Here is a 27,898-nt window from a genome sequence, read left to right as displayed (position 1 = left end):
ATGCTGTTACACACAAGGCAACAAAGTTACCTAAGAAACATAACTGTCCTGAAAAGACCTAGATATAGTACCACCATAGCTTCTTGAATTTTCCTTAATTCATAAATTCTGAACAATTTTACTGACTACAGAGAAGATAGAAATGAATAAAGCATTATTTGTATCATATTAAAATGTAAGAGAGTATTTAGGGATTTAGGAAACAAGAGAGGACCCTGACATGCCACAATTGTATCTTTCTGAGAGCAGAAGCAGTCCTTCTCATGGTGAAATATCAAAACAGGACAAGAAGAAAACAAGTGTTGTGTTATCTTTATGTGATTCTGCTTCATGGAATAAGACAAAATAACAAACATTTATAACAGTAAGAACTAAATCTCTCCTGAAAATGGCAAAAAACATGTAAATCACCTTGGATTTTATTTATCTACTTTATTATTGTACTTTTAACAGTATAATTAACAGCTTATAGTTAGTAATAATAATGGTTCTGAAAATACAAAAGCATAACTCTAGTTAAATTTCATTTTTAAAAATACTGATCCTATAATCAGAAATGCAGCACAATACTAAAGGTGTGCAGAATACACACACACACACACACACACACACACACACACACACACACACAAAGAGCTTCCCACCCTAAGTAGAGACTAGTTACATAATCTTATAGCATTTTTTGAACTCCTGCCTATACTTGATAAATTTTTAAATCCTGCAATAAATGGAACACACACACACACACACACACACACACACACACACACACACACACACCACCACCACCACCACCACCACCACCACCAGCAGCAGCAGCAGCAGCAGCAGCACCAGGAGCAATATTTTTCTTTCACACTTGTTTGTGCCTCTTTTTTTCCCATCACTTGTTGCCACACTATGATCATCTATGGTACATAAGAATCTGCCCATCAGTTGCCAAAGAATGAATTGGTGAAGCCAACATAGTCGTAGCCAGCAGGTTGGCTCCGACCCCGCGGGTCCATATATTGCTGCATATGTATGGTACAGAATGACACTTGTTCTGGGGTTAGAGCCTGAAAAGAACGAGAAGAGAAAGACAGAGTTACAGAAATCAAACACTTATTTCTATGGGTCTCCCTATCTGTGCAAACACAGAAGGAGAGCCATCGGGAGAAGCAGCCTTCTTCCTATCACTCCAATTTTTCATAAATTTATTTCATCCAATAAAATAAAATTAATTAAAAATTTCTTCCCAAGTCTTTTTTCATATCCTTTTCTTTAGATATTTTTGATAAAAACCAAACCCAACAAGTCCGTATCTTTGCATTATTATGGCATTTCAAACACAATTTGATTTTGTTGATCTCTCCATCCCCCATTCTTTCCCCACCTCTCTTCCTGTTCTGTATGCTCCCATCCCCAACAGTCGTCTTCCATCGTACATGTCACATGTGTTTTGTTAGTTCCCATGACCCCTTCAAACCCTCTTTTCCCTTCTTGTTCTCCTTCTAGTTCCTTGGCCTATACTCACCTATATACATGCACACAACCATCATTATCTAGGGTCCCAGTGTAAGAGAGAATGTACAGTATATTGCTTTTTGAGTCCTAGAAATAATTTCTAGTTTTGCCAATTTTCTTGAAAGTTCCCTGTTTTTCATTATGGCACAATATACATGTATATATATATATATATATATATATATATATATATATATATATACATACATACATTTTCACTTTTTACTATTCAACAGTTGACAAACATCAAGAAATTAGCTCTTTCTATTTGTCTTATTCAGTAGAAATGACAATAAGTTGCTTAAAAATTGAGTGGCAGATTTTGAACAGGCTGTAATAGTCAGTAGAGAACCATTAGACATTTTGGGGCTAGAGTAGTAAAAGCAAACAATTTAAATGAAACAAGGGATGCCTTGTGAAAGAGGAGGCCTCAGGCAATTCAGTGGGTATATGGGTGGGAGTACTAGAGGAGAGCCAAGACCAAGATGACCCAAACCAAGACTATAGTGTCAGAACAGGAGACGCAACTGTGGAACCCCACCTGTTTCATGTCCTCCTTGGTAATGTAGGCCTTGCCTTCTGCCAGGGCTTGGAATCCACTCTCTATGTCATCACTTGTCTTGATATTCTCTGACTCCTTGTCAATCAGGAATGATGTGTAGTCCTCCAGTGACACATAGCCTTTCCTGTGGGGGAAGCAGAGCAGCAACTGTGCCATCTGAAGACAAGAAAAGTATATCCCTTCCATCCTGTATAGTATCTCGGGGCAGAGGGAAACCAGGCCTCCTGAAGTTCTCCTTTAGATAGGCTCTCTGACACTTGGGTTTTGCTCTCTACTCTGACACCCCGTTACTACTGTATAGAGAAATACTCAGTCTCTTAGGTTCTAGAAGTCATTACCCATGTTTCCTTAGATTTTTCTGTCAGTGTGAGAGCCCAGATAATAATCCCTTATTTTCCTTCAACTTTAGAACTAGAAAAAATTACTTCCTTACAGTAACCTAAGCTGTGCATAGTTCTGTCATGTCTACCAAAAGCACACACAACTTCACTTTGGCTGTGGCCTTTGAATGACTAATTTCTCCTTAAGAGCTCATGGCCATGAATAAGAGTGAATTCTTCTTTCAAGTCCCTCCCTCAGAAACAGCTGAAGTTCACAGAAGAAACATAGTCACCAGCTGAGAAAACTGTAGAACTTGGGACTAAGTTGGGGACATTGCCCTTTACTTCTGATCCAATCTTAAAAAATAGAGCTTGCCATGTGTCTTATTTGCATATTTTCAATTATGTTAGTTTTTTTGTTCCATGGACTACTTCCCTCTATGTTTATCTCCAGTTAAGCCCCGACCCATAGCCGCTTTCTCTTACCTCCCTGGATCCACAGCATTCAGAAATTTCTCAAACTTGGGCTCAGGTTCACCTTCCTCAACCATAGGCAAATAGTAGTTGAGTCCTCTCAGGCATGACCGGAACTCTTTGTGAGTCAATCGCCCTGTCAAATTCTCATCGAAGTGTCTGAAGACCAAAAGCATTTTATCAAGTTCAAGAGAGAACCAGGTTAAAACAGAAAAGATCAAATTCTGCTATGTTGACTACATCTTCAATGACATGCCATAATACTATTGGAACACACAGAAGAAAGTCTATCTGTATCTCTGAGTGTTTTTTTGTTAAATCCAGTAACAGTAGGAATAACACAAAGCGTTGACTATTCTCTCCTGCTCTGCCCTCAGAAACAGCTGAATTACATGGAGCAAACATAATCACCAATTGAGTGATGTGTTAAAGACATGTTTTACTTTTAAAATCCAGGGATCTCACAGATGATTAAAATTGGCTACAGCAATCCAGTACTGGTGATAATTTGCATACATAGACTAGATTGTCACTGAGGTCTGATCAAGGAACATAGAGAGAGAAATTTGTAAACTTATTATGAATTTTCTAGAAGGCAAAGGACCAGCCAACTGTGAACTTATACTCACTTATATGTGGTGCTAAATTCTTTCAGTGTCTCCTCACTCACACCTATGGTGTCTCTGGAAGAAAAAAAATGAATTACCTCTGGAAATAAAACAGTTAAGTATCAATGAACATGACATAGAAAAGGTAGAAAAATTTTAATATATTATTTGTATATTAATGTATTATTTGATCTATCTAGTTCAGAGGTTATCAAGTTATGCTCCAGGAACCAAATCTAGCCACTTCCTGAGTCTAAACCTTGTCTTCCTGTGACAAGAATGGTTTTAATACTTCTTTATAGATGAAAACAATCGAAAAATGTTTTATGAGTCATGAAAGACATGAAATTCAAATTTCAAAGCCTATGAATAAAGTTTTATTGGAACAGAGCCATATTCATTCAGTTACAAATTTTCTTTGGCTGCTTTCCAGTACATTAGCAAAATTGCAACGCTTCAAAAGAAATTTAATGGTTTGAAAAGGTTTAATTATTTATAACAAGGTAATTTACAGAAGATGATTGTCAATTTCTAATGTACAGAAAAATGCTTCCAAAGACTATTGAGACATAAAGCTGCTGTTATAGGTTTAATTTATTTAGGAAAATTAATTTGTTCCTTTATGGTTCATTAGTCCACAGTTTAAATGTTCCATTCTAGATATTATATCTTAAATGGAATTTTATAAAAGGGAGTAGCTTCTGGAAAGATTATGAAATGTTAAAAGGATCCTGAATGGAGGACTCATGTGTCTTTAAAGAGGATGTGTACATGTAGAGGCAGGGGCACATTGCTTATTTCACAGTGGACCCTGCTATAAAAAAAAGTAGCTCAGGTGTGGAACAGAAAAGAGAGATTGATATGACAGATAAATGAGCCATCTCTGAAAGTGCTCTTTATCAGGGACCTGAGGCCCAACCTAATTAAACTCCAACATCCAATACCATCTGGCCCATTCCCTGCCCTGGGTTTAAACCAGTACTTGGCTTGAATCTGTTGCTCCAAATTGTGCTGCATTCGCATCCCCAGCTGGTGCAGCTGATCCCACTGCTGGGCCAGTCCAATGGTGCTGTATTTGATATCAAGGATCAAAGCCTCTTCCATGCTGTCCCCCAGGTCTTCAATCTTGGTGAGATGACGCTTCATTGCTTGAATCTCCTTCTGCTTCCTCTGGGAAAAGAGGCAGTCAATCAAACCACCAGTTACAAGCCAAGAGATAGGAGATAAGATACTGACTTTCCCTAATTTGTTCATTTTAAAGGCCTTTCTATCCTCTTTATAACAAGAACAACTCAGGAAAACTATTTTCCTTCCTTAATCCTCCCTTTGAAAAAGAGCAGAATATCTGTGTGAATGATGCTTGTCGTCCTGTAACTCAGACCCCACCAGCTCCAGTTATTACACTGTGAATTATCTCCATTCACTAGGAATTAGTTCTCTGACTTGTCCAATAGCCTCAGTGTGCTCACTTCCAATATTCCTTCACCACCAGGGATGATGGGCTACTGTCAATATCTAAGCAACAGTATACATATGTAAAAAAGTCTACATTTTTCCAAAGCATTCTGACAAAGGGGAATTGTGCATCCTGAGTCAATGGGCAAAGTAGCTCTGAGAGACAGGTGAAAACTTCGATGTTATGGAGTAGATTAGTTCTACCTGACATCTTATTCTTTTCTCATTAGGGAAACTGTATATTGAACTAATTATTTTTTATTCTTAGAAAAAGACAATAATGCAAACAAGACTAAGAAATGCTCTTTAGCCCACTGTTTCCCTCAGTTGACAGGAGAGGATCTGCATTCAGTTATAATACTTGCCTATATCTAATAAGAGAAATTCATTGATTCTGCCAGGTATAGCCTAGGAACATGTGTATCTGCTTTTTTAGTTAAGCACATCAGAAACCTTTAATGTATTTATTAGATATACTGTTGTAAAAACTGACACTTAAAAAATTAAGTAAACTGGGGCCTGTATAATGACATGCTCTGAAGTGACATTGCAAATTGACATCTGAGTAGGACTACAACCTTGGCTTCTTGACCTTGGGTAACGTCTATGTAAAGCATCACCAGGCTGCCTCTAAGTGCTTTCCCTTGTGCTTTTCAAATTTCAAGCAGTTTTTTCAGCTAGTGAACAAACATCACTTACTTTATTTGCTTCAAGTTGGGATTCCAGAGTTCCTGTTTCCTTGAGCAACGATCTAATTAAGAATCAAAAGAAAACATTATTTGTTGTAACGGAAATCTATATTTCACAGACCTGTTAGCTCAAACTTTCTGCACTTCATTGTTTTTACTTCTCCCAAGTTACATGGACTTAATAAAGTTTCATGAAGCCAAATTTTAATGAACAATTTTTCTGTTAATCTTTCTAGATAGATAAAAAGGAACATAAAGCCAGATTTAGTTCTACTCTTTCTAGAAGGAGTCACACATCTTCCTTAGTTTTACTCTCAAAGGTGACTATTTATTGGTGTCCATAGGTGTCTTTATGGTTACTAACACAGCGGAAGTTGTAGTTACAAAATGTAAACGTGGCATGCAGTATGTGCATATTATAGTCTAGGCTGCTTATAATACCCAATATGATGCAAATAGTTGTTAGGACCTTTAAAGAGAATGATGACAAAAATATTTATATATTCGGGAAAGATAATTTTTTTGAATATTTTCAGCCCATAATTGGTTGAACATATAGAAATACTGCTCATTAATTTTCAGATTTTATTCTATACATTTAACATGTGAGGGAGGTACCACTCGTTATTTTGGGAAGAACTACTAGGGTTTAGTCTTTTTTCCCACGTTTTCCATCCTTTACAGTCATCACTGGAATGGTGCAGTGCATGACAGTCATGTAATGCAGGAACAGTGCATCGCATTATAGTTACACTACATTCAGTAGTATGAGTTCAGGGCTGGAAGAAAATATGAATCCTTATTCTCGCCCCACATCATTAATTAGGCCTAGTAGATTTTGATGAGATGTGATATATTGGCCCTAAAGTTTTCTTAACTAATTAGTCTAGGACAACATTAAAAACAAGACAGACATAGTTACTGAAAATACTGACCCATCCAGAAAATAAGCCCTGAGCATGGTGGACCGGATCAGCATTCATGAGAGAAAAAAAAAAGAAAAGAAAATACATGTTAGTATAATGAATGATTCCATTTCTTCTTATTGATGATTACTGAAGTCTGTTTTGGTCACATAGGAATCTATACATCCACATGCTGCTTTCAAAGCCTCTGGTACTCTGAGAAACTCAGACTGTATGAGTCTTCTCTCTCTAGGGCAAGGAGACCCATACTGATCTGCAGGCTAAGCCTGGAGCATACATGGCAGGGTAATGTAAAGGAACCAAAGCCAGGGGCCGAGGAGGAGGCAGTGATTGACACGACCTTTGCCAGATGTTTTTAGACACGGTGCAATTTATCTTTTGGTTTAGTGGAGAAGCATTAATTACGGACCATTCAGCCAACACTAAACTTTAAAATTTCACATTAGTGATCTACTAATGGACATAATCTTCATACTTTGACCATTTATACTAACGTATTAAACTTTTTATGTATCCCCTTTTCCAGGTCATTTACTCAGAAGATGTAATACACATTATCTCCACACTCATCTTGCATATAATAAATGAAATTAGGCTATATTATACCATTCCATCCTTGTTATGGCTTTTGTTGGCAGGCAACATAATAGCTTATTGGGTGCTCACAGTAGGTTATGTTTTCAGTCACGTCAATAAATACGTATATGACCTTGAGTGAGACAGTTTACCTACTTTAACTTTCCAGGGTTAAAAGCAGAGGTACTAAGATCCACTCTGCACTTTTCAAGGTTGCTCTGACAGTTAAGATAATGGGTGTTGAAGTATTTTATAAAGTGCAACGCAGCATGCAGCCACAGGACTGTTATTGTTTTGAAGTGTAAGTATACACAATAAGAGTGAAAGTATGCATGTCAAAAAGAAAATAAAAAAATTGTGGGAAAGAATAAGGAACACAGTAAGGGGATTGTGAAAGTAGTTTAACACAAAGATAAAGCAGAGCCAAAATACGGTGATGGGGACAGAGTACATAATATTTTCTTTTGTGTCATGTGTGGTTTGAAGAAAGCACAGCATACCTGGTCTCCTGGATCCACTGAAGGAAGGCACTGGCATTCTGTTCAAACTCCTGGCACATTTCAAAATTCTTGATCTGCCTAGCCTCTTCTTTCTGTAGCTCCTGCTCCCGTTCCTACAAGGTAACAAAGAGCAGGGCTGGTTCATATAAAGGACTTTGGCATAAAAGAACCATTTTGTAGGGATAGGTGCACATTTCTATTTCCAAGCTAACCTGTCTTCCACAGGTATGCAGCCGTGTGCTTATCTATCTATCTATCTATCTATCTATCTATCTATCTATCTACATCAACCTATCTCTTACCTATATCTTTCTATGTATGTATATGTATGTATGTATGTATGTATGTATCTATCTATCTATCGCTCGATTGATTTATCTCTCTATCATCATTGACCTATCTTTCCTATATCTTTCTATGTATGTGTATGTATGTATGTATGTATGTATGTATGTATGTATGTATGTATCTATCTATCTATCTATCTATCTATCTATCTATCTACCTATCTACTTTGCTTCCTTCAATTGTTCAGTTACCAGCAAACCACAAGACAACAAACTAGAAGATATGCCATATGTGTGTGTGTCCACCTTCTAATTTCCTTTAGACAGTTTTGTTGCTAGACTTCGGCCACAGCTTAATTAAAATAATTAATTAATGAAAAGAATAGCTCCATTCTTTTCTTCAACACCCCCAACTTTGATTCACTGGTCATCTTGTTTGTAGGCAGAAGATGTTGGGTTGTACCTCAAGTTACCTTGATGATTTCAGGTAGGTGCTTCCAGATCCTGCCCAGCACATCCACTGTTAACCAGGTATAAGGACTGGAGGACACATTTAAGGCTTTAATTTGCTGGTCTAGTGCCAACAAATAGTTGAAATCCTCTTGAGCCCCAACCATAGAGGCCAAGAAGGCTTCATGCTCCTTCTGCAGCTGCCGGATCTCATTTAGAGAGACACAATGCACAGGTTCTGACAAGTCCTCTTCAGCGTTCTCACACCAGTTGTTGAAGGCTGAAGCTTTGTGTGCAAATTCCATGAATAGCTCCTCAGCCTGCAGGGAAAAAAAGACACCCTCATCACTTCTGACAAAGTCCTTTAAGAGAGGAGAGTATTGAGAATAAAAACAATGTCTTCAAATATTTGCAGAGCAACAATCTTTTGAGCACCCATTATACTTCAATGAGTTGCACTTTTACCTTACTCCACCCCTTCCCACTTTCCCTTCCCTCACTCCTGACCTTCTGTAGAGGCAGCTGCTTCTCCAATAGCTTCTGCCTGTGAACTCTACATGCCTCCAGCAGTTGTTCCCAGCGCCTCAGCAGGGCTGCGTGCCTTTCCTCAATGGCTTTGCTTTGGCTGTGCTCAGCAGCCAGCAGCTCGTCCTTCAGATCAGTGATTTCAGAAAGCCTTTCTTGCTGGAAGCTCTGAAGACTGGCATCCAGCGTGTCCTGAAAAGATCAAAAGAGAAGCAGTGAACAGGATCAGCGAAGCATCCAGAGGACCACTCATATCTGTGTCCAACCAGACATTTATTATAGTGTCATGGGTAATGTCAATTGGCAACTTGATAGGATATGGGTTCATTTAGGGAGGCGGACCTGCAAGGGATTATTCAACCTCTGGGCAAGACTGTGAAAGATGATCATGATCAGACTCATTGAGACAGGGGAACCCAACCACTTTGAGTGGCAACATTCCCTGAGATGAAATCACAGACAGTATACAAAGGAGAAAATAAGCGGAGCACAAACATTCATTGCTCTCTTCTTCCTGACTGTGGACACATTGTAACCAGATGCTTCAAGTTACTACTTCCTGTATCTCCCATCCAGGATGGACTGTCTTTCAACTATGAGCCAATAAACCATTTCTTCCAAATTGCTTGTGTCAGAGTAAAAGGAAGAAAAACAATAATATATATACATCTACATGTATATATATGCATAAGTTAAAGAAGATGGCCAGAATGTTGTACAAAGAAAATATAATTTAGAGATTTAAATAAATATCTGAGCTTGGAATTATGGTCATGTACTAGTGTAAGTATATTTTATATATTATTTATTAAGGATAAAATTGTTAAGGTGATATTGGAACAGGATATGACATTTCAAATATTTATAATCAAAATGAAATCTTTCTTGTAAGGCATTGCTTTTTCAGAATTTCTCAAATTGACATACACTGATTTAATTAGATGCAGTGCATTGTTAGGGGCTTTAGATACATAAACTTCAAAAGTTTTATAGGAATGAAAACTGCAGAAATGTTAAAATCAACGTCAGGAATTCTGTCAGATTTAACAAAGTGGCTTGCATTAAAAAACAGTTCTGCCTTCATCCTTCTCCCTCCTCCTCTTCTTTTTCTTATTATTCCTTCCCTCTTTCTTTTGAATAGAAGTTTTCACTATATAGCATTCATTGGTCTGGAGTTCACTATGTGGATAAGGCTGGACTCAAATTTATAAAGATGTGCCTGCAATCTGCCTGCCTTTACCTGCTTCTGCCTCTGCCTCTGCCTTTCAAGTCCTGGTATTAAAGATGTAGAACACCATATCCAGAACATTAGATTAAGTCTCCTTTTGAGAACAATTACAAATTGATTTTTTAAAAATGTATATGGGTATTTTCCTTGCATATGTGCCTGTGGAGCTCTAGACAGTTGTTACTGTGATGTGGGTACTGGCAATCAAATCCAGACCATCGGGAATGATGATTGATACTTTTAACAGCTGAGCCATCTCTCCAGATTTTCTGAAAACAATTTTTAAATTTCCAAAACACTTACTATTCGACTGTAACTGAATTTAAATGGAAGAAGCTACAAATGAAGGGCCCACAATGGCTGAGAGAAAGGAAGACTATTATAGTAATAGCAATATTCACTCCATAATTCTCTTCTAAGAATAAGCTGAGCAGGGTAAGATGTTCACAGAGAAGTACCTCTCAGGCTATGGCAATCACATGTAAGTTCAAGGGACAAAAATAGCTGTTTTGCGGAAATGGGGCATCCAGTCTTACAGAGACTGTATAAAGAGAACTGCAGGAATGTGGTCACTTACTCGTCATCTGTATTTTAAACTCAAGACACTTTAGATTCCTAAAATTAGCAGGTAGTATCCTAGGAGTCAGGCAGAAATAGCACGAAAAGCCACAGATGCTAGGCATTCCTTTTTTGTGGCCTCAGAGTGATGATTTCAAGACCTACCAAGCAGATGCTCTAGTTAAAGTGCTTAGGAAAAAGAAGAAATGAAATATGCAAGTCCTCACACAAGAGATATTATATTTCTTATCCTTTTAATTCACAACCAAAACAGTCAGAAGAACAGCGACCACTGCAGGACCAAAGGCCATTATAATTGCCAGAAGTTCACCCCCAACTCTTTTGGAGACTCCCTGCTGGACCAGACATCACACCAACTGCCAGAAATAAAGACCAAAAAAAAAAAAAAAAAAAACAAAAAACAAAAAAAACCCAAAAGACCAAAGAGGAAACAGAAACCAAGCAACAAAAAGTAGAATGTTTGGTGGATCATATGTTAACACTTCAGACATCATGAATTAATAATGTTAAATGCAATGGATTCATCTTTCCAACAAAACTTAATTAGAATAGAATGATATCTAAATATGCAATATTTATAAATGACACTCATATGAGAAGCTTTATGCTGGGTGTAGTGATAATACTTGGGTTCTTTAAGAAATAGTGGCAGATAGGAGGTCTTTGTAGCCATGCCTCAGGAGAGATCTATGTTGTCCCATCCTCTTTCTCACTTTCTATATGATCTTATCCTTTCTTCCAAGCTCTTATCATTTGCCAGGACCTTGTCATTTCTTGTACTATTTGGATTAAAAGCCCTAACTTATGAACTTAATAACTTTTTTTAAAAAGCTACTTATGTTCTTATTAAAAGCTTGAAGTCTTTTTTAAATTGTCTGTGTTGGGACACACATACACACACACACACACACACACACACACACAGTGTAATTTCGGAGGCTAGAAGAAGCTGACATCAGGTGTCCTCCTGTTTTCCCTATACTTTCCTTTTTGAGACAAGGTTATCTCGTTGAATGCAGAAATATAAATTCCCAAGACCCTTCCTTACATCTCTACTTCCAAGGATCTGAGCTCAATTCCTCATGTATTACCCACAGAGACATCACATCAAGTCTAAGTTTCTCCATAAAACATTGAATTATAGTAATAAAATGGCCTAATTTTAGGAATTAATAGGATGCATAAATGGGGAGAATTCGAAAAGCTAAAAGTTGACTCTCTGACAAAATTCATGAGGACAAACACAAACACATGTGATCACAGAAGGGGAATGAGGAAAAGGGAAGAGGAAAAGGGAAACAGAGAAAGAGAGAAGGAAGGGAGAAGGGAGAGGACGGAGGCAGAGAGGTGGAGAAAGAGGGAGAGGGAGAAAGGGATGAGAGGAGGAGGAAGAGAGAGAAAAAGAGAGAGAAGGGAGGGAGACAGAGGTGGAGGGGAACAGCACAAACTATAAGAAAATTAAACTATAAATGTTGGACCCCCTGGCCTCGTTTGACATGGCATCTTTCACTTACTTGCTTTGCCAGGAGTGTGAGGAAGGCAGTGAGGTCTGCACCATTGCTCTTGGTCTTCAGGCTTGCCTCCTTCTCACCTAACAAACAAGGACAGTCAGGAGGGAATATTAAATGATTTACAATGAGAAAGCTTCCTGATCCCTGAACAGGTGACTCCGTGCAACACAGAAGCAGTGGGAAGATTGGATGCTTTTCTGTCCTTAAATGAAGCTGACAGAAAGTGCTAAGTGCAAAAGCAGTGTTGAATCATGGGCTGCAGGAAAGTTCAAGGTTGAACATGAATTACAAACAAATCAATGAGCACTACAGTTTGTTTCCTGGGATACTTTGTGGAGGATTTCCCATTTTAAATAGAATGATGAAATTAACAGTCTGAAACAACTGTGTCCTGTGGGTTTATTCTACCAGCTACCTTATTCCTTACCATTGGTGTGAACATTTGTGTTTGTGTGTGTGTGTGTGTGTGTGTGTAAGACTGTACCCAGGAGGAATAAAAATGAGTAGTTCACCTCATTTACAAAGGTAAAGAAAAAATCTAGAGACCATTCTTCAAATGGTACTTAGAGCAGCGCTGGAACCTCATACCTATCCAGGATTCCACGACATCAGCCTTCCAGTTAAACTGCTGAAAGGCATGCACTTCGTCCAGCTGTGACTTCCAAGCAGCTAAGGCCTTGGTCAGAGATGCTGTCTTTTCATTCAGAACTTCAATCTTGGTGGAAATCTTATCCTTGTTTTGAGTTTCTTCCTGTGATGCCAAGGTTAGATGAGAGGAGGAGTTAGGTAGCCATGCAAAGGAGCTAGACACATGATTCCCCAGCACCATTAAAAAGCTTGAGATTTTCTTATCTAAGACACCGAAATAATATCCCATAGGTCTATTGTAACTCTTGCCTTCCTCATGTATGTTAAAGAGTGTTATTTTCACTCTAGGGTTTGGACAATTGTGACATGTTTGTTTACTCAAGTGTGATTTTAATTATGAAGCTTCTAGAAGGCATAGACTCATCTCTGTTTAGGGATCAATCAGAATTTGTAGAGATAATTCAAGCAAAAGAAAGATCCACAAATTATAAAGAGGGTCTTCTCTGCCCCTGCCCCCGATCCCAAGGTGTAGGAGAAAATTAATTTAAAGCTCTTGGAGTACTCAGGGGTGCACTGGCTAATTTTATGCCAACTTGGCATAAGCTAGAGTCATAAAGAACAAAGAAAATTGCATTGAGAAAATGCCACCACCAGATTGATCTATGGATAAGCCTACGGGGGGCATTTTACTGATTGACGATTGGTATGGCAGGGCCCAGGTCACTGTGGGTAGTGTCACCATTGGGCAAGCAGTCCTGGTTCTGTAACAGGCTAATCCAGCCATGAGGAGCAAGCAAGTAAGCAGTATTCTGCAATGGCTTCTATTTCAGTTTCTTCTTCCAGATTCCTGCCCTGCTTGAGTTACTGCCTGGAATTCCTTCAGCAAAACATTATTAACTAGAAGCATATAATTAAATAAACTCTTTCCTCATCAACCATCATGTTTTTGGTCATGGTGTTTATCATAGCAATGGCTACCATAAGTAATATAATAGTTAAAACCAATTTCAACATTAATAGAGGTTGGCAAAAGGCCAACAATGTATTTTTATGAAAAGATGAAAGTGGAGTATACAAGGACTGAAAAAATAATTTCCAGAAAACATCAGATGAGGAGGTAATGGGTTGCTGGGACAAACAACTAAATTCTGCTTGGAAGAGGTTAATAAAATTCTGTGTTGTCGGCTGAGCATCCTGGAATATGATTTCAATCTCATCACTTGGGAGCCAGAGTAGGATGAGGGGGTAGAGTAGAGGTGGGGGTGGGTGGGACAGAAGCAGGGGTGAAGGTCAGCAAGGCTCTGTGGAATTGAGGCTAACCTGGTTCACGCAGTAATTTCTAAGCCATTCAAGAGCTAAACAGTGGCTTATGTATCAAAAGAATCCCTATATAATTCTATTTCATGACTTCCTATGGATAATTTCATCACTGTTCTTATTTCTATACTTGGGCCAATCACTTTCAGCAAAGAACACAAACCCCCTGAACTCACCTTACTGAGAATGTCTTCTCCTTGTGCACAAACATCTTGTACCCGGTTCTTGTGTACAGCAAAGTCATTCTCCAAAGCTTCGTGCTTCTTTAGCAAACTCTGCATGATCAAATCACCAAAGACCAGAATGTTCAAGAATAATTAGCTTCCATCCACATGCAAGTTCACAGTGTGTTATTCAAAAGGGTGGGTTCAGCCCAAATAGTGACTGTACACATCCCCTGCAAAACCTCTACCAAGTTCCTCTTAAAAATGCTTTCTTGTCAAACAGGCTAATCTCATTGGGAAGAGTGACAGGAATGAGGATACTGTTTCTCTGCATCTCATGTGACCCTAAGAACTGTTTTCTCTTTATTCTGGAATGAAATTACTGGGAGTGAAATGTAAAGATGTCTCAATACAGATTCATGCAATTCCTCTAAACATTCTGTCTTTGAGACAATATTAAGTATTAAGGTCATCCTAAACTAAGAGCTGTTCCTAAAGGCAGGTGTTAAGGACAAGACAGAGCGTTATTAAATCTTATGCAAACCTTTATTTCAGATTGTCTTCTTTAACTGTCTAGTTTTAGAATGTACAAGTTGGAAAAAGAAGTGAGGATAGAACCCGAATATTGCTTCTATCTTCATTTGAGATTTCCTAAAAAATATTTATACTAGCCTGTATCATGTCTATTACCACTGCTATGATACTTTACCTCTTATCACATATAAATCTTTCCTATATACATAGTTTCTCAAGCTAAATCAACCAACAAAATGTCTATGCCTTTTCTACATCTGCATTTGAAAATATATTTCATCATAGGAGATGAGATCAGAATAGATGCCCACTCCTTTCCTAATATTACAGAATACATGGTGACTTTTATATCATTTTTGGGGGGAAAAATTGTAATGGAAATTTGAAAGATAATTCATGATTTAAGACTGAATGCTTTAGTTAACTTTGAATTGTGTGTGTATACTATGTATACTGTTTTAAATAATGTGTCTTTAATGCTTTTACCTTCTCTTTCCAACTGAGATGTTTAGAAACTAAAATATAGCTGGGAAAAAAAATTCCCTGATGCTACCCAAAGAGAAAATGCCTGCCAACAATTAGATGGTAATAAAATGCACAGCATTGAATGGATAGATGGATTCATGGAAATGTAATCCTACCAGGAGTAAGTCATTAGGAAACACAAACTATGATCAGTAGATGAAAATCAGAGTTTTATAACAACAGATCCTAGACCAGATGGCTTCATCGACTAATTCAACCAAACATTTAAATAAATAATACTAACATTTACCAAACTGTTTAAAAATTTAAGGTAAGAGGGCATTTTCCAATATCTTGTAAGAGGAAAGCGTTACAGCAATCAGAGTTAGATGAAGCCACCATAAAAATAAAAGGGGAGTTACAGGCTAAAGTTACTGATAAATAAGGGTCGGATTCTTTTTCAGAATGCCTGCAAACTTAATCTTCTGGGCTATTTACAGGAGTATTTACAGGAGGTTATGTAGATTTCACTCATCAGATGCCAACATGGATCAGCACACACAAATTAGCAAATGTGATAAGTCACAGGAACAAAAGAAAAGACAAACCACATCAGATCTCAATGCAGAAAAAGCACTTGTCAAAATTCAGCAGTTTTTCACTACAAAAATTCTTTTTCTCTTTTCTTTTTTTTGGATATTTCTTTATTTACATTTCAAATGCTATCCCATTTCCCATTTCCCCTCCAGAATCCCCTCATCCTATCTTCCTCCCCCCAACATGAGGGTGCTCCCTCAACCACCCACTCACCCACTCCCTCCCGCCTCGCTGCCCTGGCATTCCCCTACACTGGGGCATGGAGCCTTCACAGGACCAAGGGTTTCTCTTCCTATTGATGCACAAAAGACCTCTTAAAATTTCTTGACAAATAAAAAAACAGAGTACAACCTCAACATAATAAATCCAACATATTAAAACTACACAGGTAATGTTTTATCAAAAAGGATTTTTTTATTGATATTTTAAATGTTATCACCCTTTCTTGGTTTCCCATCCATAAAACTCCTACCCCATCCCCTCCCCCTTCTCCTCTGAGAATGTTCCCCTCCCAACCACTCACCCCTTCCTGCCTTCCTGCCCTGACATTCCCCTACACTGTGGGGGTCCAGCCTTGACAGGACCAAGGGCTTCTCCTCCCTTGGAACTGAACAAGGCCATCCTCTGCTACATATGCAGCTGGAGCTATGGGTCTGTCCATGTGTACTCTTTGGGTGGTGGTTTAGTCCCTGGGAGCTCTGCTTGGTTGGTATTGTTGATCTTATGGGTTTGAAGCCCCTTCAGCTCCTTCAATCCTTTCTCTACCCTCCAATGGGGATCCCATTCTCACCTCAATGGTTGGCTGCCAGCATTCACCTCTGTATTTGTCATGTTCAGGCAGAGCCTCTCAGGAGACTACTATATCAGGCTCCTGTCAACATGTACTTGGCATCAGCAATATTATCTGGGTTTGGTGGTTGTATGTATATGGGCTGGATCCCTGGGTGGGGCTGACTTTGGCCATTCCTTCAGTCTCTGCCCCAAACTTTGTCTTCATATCTCCTGTGAATATTTTTGTTTTCCCTTTTAAGAAGGACTGAAGCATCTCACTTCAGTCTTCCTTCTTCATGAGGTCTGTGGATTGTATCCTGGATAATTCGAGCTTTTGGGCTAATATTCACTTATGAGTGTATGTTTTCTTGGATTCCATTAACTCACTCAGGATGATATTTTCAAGTTCCCTCCATTTGCCTATGAATTTCATGAAATTGTTTTTGATAGCTGAGTAATATTCCATTGTGTAGATGTACCACATTTTCTGTATCCATTCCTCTGTTGAAGGGCATCTGGGTTCTTTCCAGCTTCTGGCTATTATAAGGCTGCGATGAACATAGTGGAGCACGTGTCTTTGCTGTATGCTGGAGCATCTTTTGGGTATATGCCCAGGAGAGGTATAGCTGTGTCCTCAGATAGTACTATGTCCAAATTTCTGAGGAACCTTCAGACTGACTTCCAGGGTGGTTGTACCAGTTTCCAATCCCACTAACAATGGAGGAGTGTTCCTCTTTCTCCGCATCCTCGCCAGCATCTGCTGTCACCTGAGTTTTTGATCTTAGCCAATCGCACTGGTGTGAGGTGAAATCTCAGGGTTGTTTTGATTTGCATTTCCCTTATGACTAAAGATGTTGAACATTTCTTTAGGAGTTTCTCAGCCATTCGGCATTCCTCAGCTGTGAATTCTTTGTTTAGCTCTGAACCCCATTTTTTAATAGGGTTATTTGTTTCCCTGCGGTCTAACTTCTTGAGTTCTTTGTATATTTTGGATATAAGGCCTCTATCTGTTGTAGGATTGGTAAAGATCTTTTCCCAATCTGTTGGTTGCCGATTTGTCCTAACCACAGTGTCCTTTGCCTTACAGAAGCTTTGCAGTTTTATGAGATCCCATTTGTCGATTCTTGATCTTAGAGCATAAGCCATTGGTGTTTTGTTCAGGAAATTTTTTCCAGTGCCCATGTGTTCCAGATGCTTCCCTAGTTTTTCTTCTATTAGTTTGAGTGTGTCTGGTTTGATGTGGAGGTCCTTGATCCACTTGGACTTAAGCTTTGTACAGGGTGATAAGGATGGATCGATCTGCATTCTTCTACATGTTGCCCTCCAGTTGAACCAGCACCATTTGCTGAAAATGCTATCTTTTTTCCATTGGATGGTTTTGGCTCCTTTGTCAAAAATCAAGTGACTATAGGTGTGTGGGTTCATTTCTGGGTCTTCAATTCTATTCCATTGGTCTATCTGTCTGTCTCTGTACCAATACCATGCAGTTTTTATCACTATTGCTCTGTAATACTGCTTGAGTTCAGGGATAGTGATTCCCCCTGAAGTCCTTTTATTGTTGAGGATAGCTTTAGCTATCCTGGGTTTTTTGTTATTCCAGATGAATTTGCAAATTGTTCTGTCTAACTCTTTGAAGAATTGGATTGGTATTTTGATGGGGATTGCATTGAATCTGTAGATTGCTTTTGGTAAAATGGCCATTTTTACTATATTAATCCTGCCAATCCATGAGCATGGGAGATCTTTCCATCTTAGGAGGTCTTCTTCAATTTCTTTCCTCAGTGTCTTGAAGTTCTTATTGTACAGATCTTTTACTTGCTTGGTTAAAGTCACACCGAGGTACTTTATATTATTTGGGTCTATTATGAAGGGTATCGTTTCCCTAATTTCTTTCTCGGCTTGTTTCTCTTTTGTATAGAGGAAGGCAACTGATTTATTTGAGTTAATTTTATACCCAGCCACTTTGCTGAAGTTGTTTATCAGCTTTAGTAGTTCTCTGGTGGAACTTTTGGGATCACTTAAATATACTATCATGTCATCTGCAAATAGTGATATTTTGACCTCTTCTTTTCCGATCTGTATTCCTTTGATCTCCTTTTGTTGTCTGATTGCTCTGGCTAGAACTTCAAGAACTATATTGAATAAGTAGGGAGAGAGTGGGCAGCCTTGTCTAGTCCCTGATTTTAGTGGGATTGCTTCAAGTTTCTCTCCATTTAGTTTAATGTTAGCAACTGGTTTGCTGTATATGGCTTTTACTATGTTTAGGTATGGGCCTTGAATTCCTATTCTTTCCAGGACTTTTATCATGAAGGGGTGTTGAATTTTGTCAAATGCTTTCTCAGCATCTAATGAAATGATCATGTGGTTCTGTTCTTTCAGTTTGTTTATATAATGGATCACGTTGATGGTTTTCCGTATATTAAACCATCCCTGCATGCCTGGGATGAAGCCTACTTGATCATGGTGGATGATTGTTTTGATGTGCTCTTGGATTCGGTTTGCCAGAATTTTATTGAGTATTTTTGCGTCAATATTCATAAGGGAAATTGGTCTGAAGTTCTCTTTCTTTGTTGTGTCTTTGTGTGGTTTAGGTATAAGAGTAATTGTGGCTTCGTAGAAGGAATTCGGTAGTGCTCCATCTGTTTCAATTTTGTGGAATAGTTTGGATAATATTGGTATGAGGTCTTCTATGAAGGTTTGATAGAATTCTTCACTAAACCCGTCTGGACCTGGGCTCTTTTTGGTTGGGAGACCTTTAATGACTGCTTCTATTTCCTTAGGAGTTATGGGGTTGTTTAACTGGTTTATCTGTTCCTGATTTAACTTCGATACCTGGTATCTGTCTAGGAAATTGTCCATTTCCTGAAGATTTTCAAATTTTGTTGAATATAGGTTTTTATAGTAAGATCTGATGATTTTTTGAATTTCCTCTGAATCTGTAGTTATGTCTCCCTTTTCATTTCTGATTTTGTTAATTTGGACACACTCTCTGTGTCCTCTCGTTAGTCTGGCTAAGGGTTTATCTATCTTGTTGATTTTCTGAAAGAACCAACTTTTGGTTCTGTTGATTCTTTCTATGGTCCTTTTTGTTTCTACTTGGTTGATTTCAGCTCTGAGTTTGATTATTTCCTGCCTTCTACTCCTCCTGGGTGTATTTGCTTCTTTTTGTTCTAGAGCTTTTAGGTGTGCTGTCAAGCTGCTGACATATGCTCTTTCCTGTTTCTTTCTGCAGGCACTCAGCGCTATGAGTTTTCCTCTTAGCACAGCTTTCATTGTGTCCCATAAGTTTGAGTATGTTGTATCTTCATTTTCATTAAATTCTAAAAAGTTTTTAATTTCTTTCTTTATTTCTTCCTTGACCAGGTTATCATTGAGTAGAGCATTGTTCAATTTCCACGTATATGTGGGCATTCTTCCCTTATTGTTATTGAAGACCAGTTTTAGGCCGTGGTGGTCCGATAGCACGCATGGGATTATTTCTATCTTTCTGTACCTGTTGAGGCCCGTTTTTTGACCAATTATATGGTCAATTTTGGAGAAAGTACCATGAGGAGCTGAGAAGAAGGTATATCCTTTTGCTTTAGGATAGAATGTTGTATAAATATCCGTTAAGTCCATTTGGCTCATGACTTCTCTTAGTCTGTCGACATCACTGTTTAATTTCTGTTTCCATGATCTGTCCATTGATGAGAGTGGGGTGTTGAAATCTCCCACTATTATTGTGTGAGGTGCAATGTGTGTTTTGAGCTTTAGTAAGGTTTCTTTTACGTATGTAGGTGCCCTTCTATTTGGGGCATAGATATTTAGGATTGAGAGTTCATCTTGGTGGATTTTTCCTTTGATGAATATGAAGTGTCCTTCCTTATCTTTTTTGATGACTTTTAGTTGGAAATTGATTTTATTTGATATTAGAATGGCTACTCCAGCTTGCTTCTTCTGACCATTTGCTTGGAAAGTTGTTTTCCAGCCTCTCACTCTGAGGTAGTGTCTGTCTTTGTCTCTGAGGTGTGTTTCCTGTAGGCAGCAGAATGCAGGGTCCTCGTTGCATATCCGGTTTGTTAATCTATGTCTTTTTATTGGGGAGTTGAGGCCATTGATATTGAGAGATATTAAGGAATAGTGATTATTGTTTCCCTTTATATTCATATTTGGATGTGAGGTTATGTTTGTGTGCTTTCATTCTCTTTGTTTTGTTGCCAAGACGATTAGTTTCTTGCTTCTTCTAGGGTATAGCTTGCCTCCTTATGTTGGGCTTTACCATTTATTATCCTTTGTAGTGCTGGATTTATAGAAAGATATTGTGTAAATTTGGTTTTGTCATGCAATATCTTGGTTTCTCCATCAATGTTAATTGAGAGTTTTGCTGGATACAGTAACCTGGGCTGGCATTTGTGTTCTCTTAGGGTCTGTATGACATCAGTCCAGGATCTTCTGGCCTTCATAGTTTCTGGCGAGAAGTCTGGTGTGATTCTGATAGGTCTCCCTTTATATGTTACTTGACCTTTTTCCCTTACTGCTTTTAATATTCTTTCTTTATTTTGTGCGTTTGGTGTTTTGACAATTATGTGACGGGAGGTGTTTCTTTTCTGGTCCAATCTATTTGGAGTTCTGTAGGCTTCTTGTATGTCTATGGGTATCTCTTTTTTTAGGTTAGGGAAGTTTTCTTCTATGATTTTGTTGAAGATATTTACTGGTCCTTTGAGCTGGGAGTCTTCACTCTCTTCTATACCTATTATCCTTAGGTTTGATCTTCTCATTGAGTCCTGGATTTCCTGTATGTTTTGGACCAGTAGCTTTTTCTGCTTTACATTATCTTTGACAGTTGAGTCAATGATTTCTATGGAATCTTCTGCTCCTGAGATTCTCTCTTCCATCTCTTGTATTCTGTTGGTGAAGCTTGTATCTACAGCTCCTTGTCTCTTCTTTTGGTTTTCTATATCCAGGGTTGTTTCCATGTGTTCTTTCTTGATTGCTTCTATTTCCATTTTTAATTCCTTCAACTGTTTGATTGTGTTTTCCTGGAATTCTTTCAGGGATTTTTGCGATTCCTCTCTGTAGGCTTCTACTTGTTTATTAATGTTTTCCTGTGTTTCCCTAAGTGTGTTCAAGTCTTTTTTGAAGTCCTCCAGCATCATGATCAAATATGATTTTGAAACTAGATCTTGCTTTTCTGGTGTGTTTGGATATTCCATGTTTGTTTTGGTGGGAGAATTGGGCTCCGATGATGGCATGCAGTCTTGGTTTCTGTTGCTTGGGTTCCTGCGCTTGCCTCTCGCCATCAGATTATCTCTAGTGTTACTTTGTTCTGCTATTTCTGACAGTGGCTAGACTGTCCTATAAGCCTGTGTGTCAGGAGTGCTGTAGACCTGTTTTCCTCTCTTTCAGTCAGTTATGGGGACAGTGTGTTCTGCTTTTGGGCGTGTAGTTTTTCCTCTCTACAGGTCTTCAGCTGTTCCTGTGGGCCTGTGTCTTGAGTTCACCAGGCAGCTTTCTTGCAGCAGAAAATTTGGTCTTACCTGTGGTCCCGAGGCTCAGGTTCTCTCGTGGGGTGCTGCCCAGGGGCTCTCTGCAGCGGCAGCAACCAGGAAGACCTGTGCCGCCCCTTCCGGGAGCTTCAGTGCACCAGGGTTCCAGATGGCCTTTGGTGTTTTCCTCTGGTGTCCGAGATGTGTGCACAGAGAGCAGTCTCTTCTGGTTTCCCAGGCTTGTCTGCCTCTCTGAAGGTTTAGCTCTCCGTCCCACGGGATTTGGGTGCAGAGAACTGTTTATCCGGTCTGTTTCTTTCAGGTTCCGGTGGTGTCTCAGGCTGGTGTCCTGCCGCTCCTGGGCCCTCCCCCACGGGAGCCCAGAGGCCTTATACAGTTTCCTCTTGGGCCAGGGATGTGGGCAGGGGTGAGTAGTGTTGGTGGTCTCTTCCGCTCTGCAGCCTCAGGAGTGCCCACCTGACCAGGCGGTTGGGTCTCTCTCTCACTGGGTCTGGGAGCAGAGAGCTGCTGCGGGCCGGGATCCGCGGGTGTGGGACTTCCGGTAAACACAGAACATGCCCGGTCCTAGAGAAATTCTGCTTCCGTGTGTCCCAAGCTCACCAGGCAGCTTTCTTGCAGCAGAAAATTTGGTCTTACCTGTGGTCCCGAGGCTCAGGTTCGCTCGTGGGGTGCTGCCCAGGGGCTCTCTGCAGCGGCAGCAACCAGGAAGACCTGTGCCGCCCCTTCCGGGAGCTTCAGTCGTCACCTGAGTTTTTGATCTTAGCCATTCTCACTGGTGTGAGGTGAAATCTCAGGGTTGTTTTGATTTGCATTTCCCTTATGACTAAGGATGTTTAGCATTTTTTAGGTGCTTCTCAGTCATTTGGTATTCCTCAACTGAGAATTTTTTTTATTTAGCTCTGTACTCCATTTTTAATAAGGTTATTTGGCTCTCTGGTGTCTAACTTCTGGAGTTCTTTGTATATTTTGGATAGTAGTCCTCTATCAGATGTAGGAATGGTAAAGATCTTTTCCCAATCTGTTGGTTGCAATTTTGTCCTAATGACAGTGTCCTTTGCCTAGAAAGAAGCCTTGAAGTTTTCTGAGGTCCCATTTGTTTATTCTTGATCTTAGAGCATAAGCCATTGGTGTTTTGTTCAGGAAATTTTTCCCAGCGCCCACATGTTCAAGACTCTTCCCCACTTTTCCTTCTATTAGTTTGAGTGTATCTGGTTTGATGTGGAGGTCTTTGATCCACTTGGACTTAAGCTTTGTACAGGGAGATAAGAATGGATCAATTTGCATTCTTCTACATGCTGACCTCCACTTGAACCAGCACCATTTATTGAAAATGCTATTTTCTTTCTATTGGATGGTTTTAGCTCTTTTGTCAAAGATCAAGTGACCATCGGTGTGTGGGTTCATTTCTTGGTTTTAAATTCATTTCCACTGATCTACCTGCCTGTTTCTGTACAAATACCATACAATTTTTATCACTATTGTACTGTAATACTTCCCCCAGAAGTTATTTTATTGTTGAGGATAGTTTCTGCTATCCTGGATTTTTTTGCTATTCCAAATGAATTTGCAAATTGCTCTTTCTAACACTGAAGATTTGAGTTGGAATTTTGATGGGTATTGCATTGAATTTTAGATTGCTTTTGGCAAAATGGTCAGTTTTACTATATTAATCCTGCCAATCCATGAGCATGGGAGTTCTTTCCATCCTCAGATCTTCTTCAATTTCTTTCTTCAGAGACTTGATGTTCTTGTCATACAGATCTTTCACTTGCTTGGTTAGAGTCACACTGAGGTGTTTAATATTATTTGGGACTATTGTGAAGGGTGTCATTTCCCTAATTTCTTTCTCAGCCTGCTTATCCTTTGAGTAGAGGAAGGCTATTGATTTGTTTGAGTTAATTTTATACCCAGCCACTTTGCTGAAGGTGTTTATCAGGCTTAGTAGTTCTCTGGTGGGACTTTTGGGGTCACCTAAGTATATTATCACATCATCTGCAAATAGTGATATTTTGACTTCTTTCTTTCCAATTTGTATCCCTCTCACTTCCTTTACTTGTCTTATTTCTCTGGCTAGGACTTCAACTACTATATGTCGTAAATAAGGAGAGAGTGGGAATCCTTGTGTAGTCCTTGATTTTAGTGGTATTGCTTCAAGTTTCTCTCCATTTAGTTTGATGTTGGCTACTGGTTTGTTGTATATTGCTTTTACTATGTTTAGGTATGGGCCTTGAATTCCTGATCTTTCCAAGACCTTTACCATGAAGGGGTGTTGAATTTTGTAAAATGCTTTCTCGGAATCTAATGAGATGATCATGTGTATTTTTTTTCTTTGAGTTTGTTTATATAGTCAATTACATTGATTGATTTCTGAATAAAATGTCATCAAAGAAGATGTGCACAGCTCACTGAAGTATTTATTCATGGTGACTGATCAGGAGGAAATGGAATATAAAGCTCAATGGGGTATTTGCTGCCTTGTTCCTAGCTGGGCAGAAATTGACAAAGGCCAAAGGCAATTCATGTCACCAAGTCTTTGGAGTAAATGGAGCCAAGCTATGCTGTTCATGGATACTAAACATAGCAAAGCAATCTGCTATGAACAAGGTTACTGAGATTACCCTAGCTATTTTAAATACTACTTCTATGTGACCCAGGAATGCAATTACTGCACATGACCACATTTCTGTGCAGGCAGATAAATAGAGAAGCAGAGTGTAACACCTCCTCACCCCTTTACATACATACAAGATGACACATTTCAGCCTTGTAAAATTATGAAAGAGAAATCATGACAGAAGATAAACTTTGAGGCATTGTGTCAAGTAAGATAATCCAGTTATCTAAGGATGTTTTTCATGACTTAATTTTAGGTGAAAGTTCATGGAATCAGAATAAGATGGTAGTTACCAGGAACTAGGAGGGGGAAGTAGTCTGCTAGTGCTAGGGGATGCCAATGGTCCATTATAGCTTCCATAAAATTAGGAACATAAGCGTTTCGGCATACATTGTATTTAACATCACCAATAATATCATGTGCACATACTTTTATTGATGTCATCCTTTATGTTAAATGCTATTTCCAAAACAAAGAAATCCCCCTATAGAAATGGATACAAGATATGAACTTTCATTTCACTGTGAAAATTAATGTAGATGTCAAGCAAAAATTTTCATTAAGGAAATGCGCATTAAAAACCACAGCATGCTATCATTGTCCACTGACTGGAATAAAGTAAAAATAATGTCAGCACATAGTTCCAGGGAGCATGTGAAGAAACTGCATTCCTTGTGCACTGGTGCTAAGAGTGTTAAACCATCAACCTGCTAGAAACAGCTAAGCTTAATTTACAGTTACTGCAAAACTAAACAGGTGCTAACATTGACATAGTCCAGCAATCCAAGTCCTTAGTATTTGTCCCAGAAAAATATTCACTTACTTATGCATAAAAAGTACTTTATTTACGATAGTTCTTTTTGAAAATAGTCATAAAGTCCAAACAACCAAGGTGAGTAGTTAAGCCATGGTACTCTCCTACCTTAAAATTACTCAGGAATAAAAAAGAATGAACTTTCTTGCATAAAACAGTCTGAATGAGTGACTAAAGTAGGCTGGATGGAAAAACCAAATGTCTTCAAAGTTACACGCATCTCCTATGTTTACATATTCATTCTTTTTCTGTTGTTTTAAAACAGAGACTCTTCTACCTATTGTTCCAAATCCATTCTTTTTTGTTGCTGACATTTCAAAACACCAGCCTGCCCAGCCTAAGACAGGGTTGAACTCATAAAAATTATCCTGCCTCAGCCTCTCAAGTGCTGGGATTACAGGTGTGAAACATAATGCCAAAGCATTCTTGAAATGAAAAACTAATTGAAATTTTAAAAAAGGTTCAGGCCTAGTGTCATGAAACTGTAATCCCAGCCATCTGGAAGGATGATTACATGTTGAAGGCCTACCTTGGCTACCAGAGTAAATTTAAGGCCAACTTGGGCAACTCCATGAGAGCCAGTCTCAAAATGAAAATATAATGGTTGAGAATACAGCTGGTATAGAGTGCATTCCTAGTTAAGGATAGACCTTATTTTTAAATCTTAATATGGGAGAGGTGTGTGTTTCTTTATTATCTATCTATCTATCTATCTATCTATCTATCTATCTATCTATCTTCTGACACCTATATATCTACCAATCATCTATTATATATGTATCTAAGGAGAGAGCAGATTAAAAGAGTTATGAAAACCAGTTTGAGGGTTGGAGAAATGAATCAGCCATTAAAATCTAGACTCAGAAACAAAACAAAAAAGAATAGCAATTTGAGGTTGAAAGAACTAACAGTTATAAAAGAGAAAGGGGAAAGTGGAACTCTTGGAGTGACCATCTTGAAGATGTAAATATTGTGATATTACATTGCAGCTGTTTTTATTTGTGTTATATTCAGAAAATATTCAGTGATGATGCATAGGATCTCTGAATTATTACTTCTAAAGGCATGTGAGTCTTTGGTTACATTTTTAAAAAGTGGAAATAGAAGGCTTTGCTAGTGCATGGCTTGGCTCTAAGCACATGGGAGACTGAGTTAGAAAGACTGACATGTGTTTGGGGCCAGCCACTTTTGCATAGTTAATGTCTGTCTCACAAAATCCCCAAACAAAAACAACTAATTTATAGTTAATTAATAAAGATCAATTTTTAAAGGAGATATCTTAGAGAATATTTGATGCCAAACATTAAAATTCTAGAGCTTGTACAAGAACATATTATAAAAGAAAAAATTCACTCATCCTTCCTTGAGCTCACCTTATTTCTTAGTTCCTTTGGGTCTGTGGACCTAAATGGTTTCCTGAAAATATGGGTTCTCCTCTATCTCTTCATATAGAAGTTATTCACCTCCATATAGAGCTCTTAGCAAAATCTCTGTATATAAGTCCGTGAAACACACTCTAAATCATCAGAATATCACTGCTCTATGAAGGTTTTCTCTGCAGTTGCCAAAATGTATATTAAGTACAGATCACATGCAGAATTTGTTAATTTCTTTATTTAAAAAACAATACAATAATTTATAAGGATGTCCTTAAATGTATAACTAATTTGTTAATAGGCGTGATAAAGTCTTCTTTTCCTAAAATCATATAGTTTGGAAAGTATAACCAAATCTAGAATAATGAGTATTTTTTTAAACTAATGAAATATTATGAGAGAACCTTTAGAAAATATATACCCTAAAAGGATTCAGATGTATGAGGAAAAGCCTTTCACCATGATGTCTTTGATTCAGATAGCTGATGGGTTAAGCTTTGCATTCTGTTTCCATTTATGAATCTATGATTCTCATACTTAAAATTAACAGACGCATCCATATTTCTCTAATCCAGGAAACTGGATCTAATTTTATGAATGCATACAACCACATTCTGAAGATGGTATCAAAATGGTCACAATGACACAGATGACCCAACCTGTACTGCCTTGCCCTTACCTGAGTAGCAGCCAGTGTGTCTCCAGAATCTCCTCGGCTAACCAGTGCATCCTTTTCACCCAGCCATGCTTCTTCTTCCTCTGCATTCTCCATGAATTGCAGATACTGAAGAGACTCCTCCAAATTCACCCCTCTGTAATGAGGCAGTTAGACAAATAGGAGTAGAAATGAACAAGTAAATCGTGGTATAATTCCACCCTGGCAAACACTGGTTCTCAGGACAGCCACAGTTTAATGAGGCAAGACAACAATTTATTTGCCTATTGTTCCAGTATTGCTGATCTTCTGTAACACTGA

General features: G+C 38.6%; 1 protein-coding gene across 2 annotated transcripts in view; it reads right to left on the bottom strand.

The window, feature by feature from the left end:
- Window positions 1–417: 417 nt before the first annotated feature.
- Window positions 418–27,898, bottom strand: part of Spta1 (spectrin, alpha, erythrocytic 1) — a 71,650-nt gene continuing 44,169 nt past the window's right edge. Inside the window, 14 exon segments of one of the 2 annotated variants that reach the window (NM_001011908.4) lie at window positions 418–1,058; window positions 2,048–2,192; window positions 2,875–3,021; window positions 3,492–3,545; window positions 4,453–4,640; window positions 5,625–5,676; window positions 6,550–6,567; window positions 7,617–7,729; window positions 8,377–8,673; window positions 8,861–9,070; window positions 12,200–12,276; window positions 12,785–12,947; window positions 14,278–14,376; window positions 27,602–27,734. In NM_001011908.4, coding sequence (NP_001011908.3) covers window positions 933–1,058; window positions 2,048–2,192; window positions 2,875–3,021; window positions 3,492–3,545; window positions 4,453–4,640; window positions 5,625–5,676; window positions 6,550–6,567; window positions 7,617–7,729; window positions 8,377–8,673; window positions 8,861–9,070; window positions 12,200–12,276; window positions 12,785–12,947; window positions 14,278–14,376; window positions 27,602–27,734 — 1,822 coding nt within the window. In that variant the 3' untranslated portion in view covers window positions 418–932. 2 annotated transcript variants of the gene reach the window in all.

Source organism: Rattus norvegicus, chromosome 13 (assembly GCF_021556685.1).
Source record: "Rattus norvegicus strain SHRSP/BbbUtx chromosome 13, alternate assembly SHRSP_T2T, whole genome shotgun sequence".
NCBI classification, from domain to species: Eukaryota; Metazoa; Chordata; class Mammalia; order Rodentia; family Muridae; genus Rattus; species Rattus norvegicus.
Note: the sequence above shows the minus strand (reverse complement) of the source record. Positions and strands in the feature narration are given on the sequence as shown.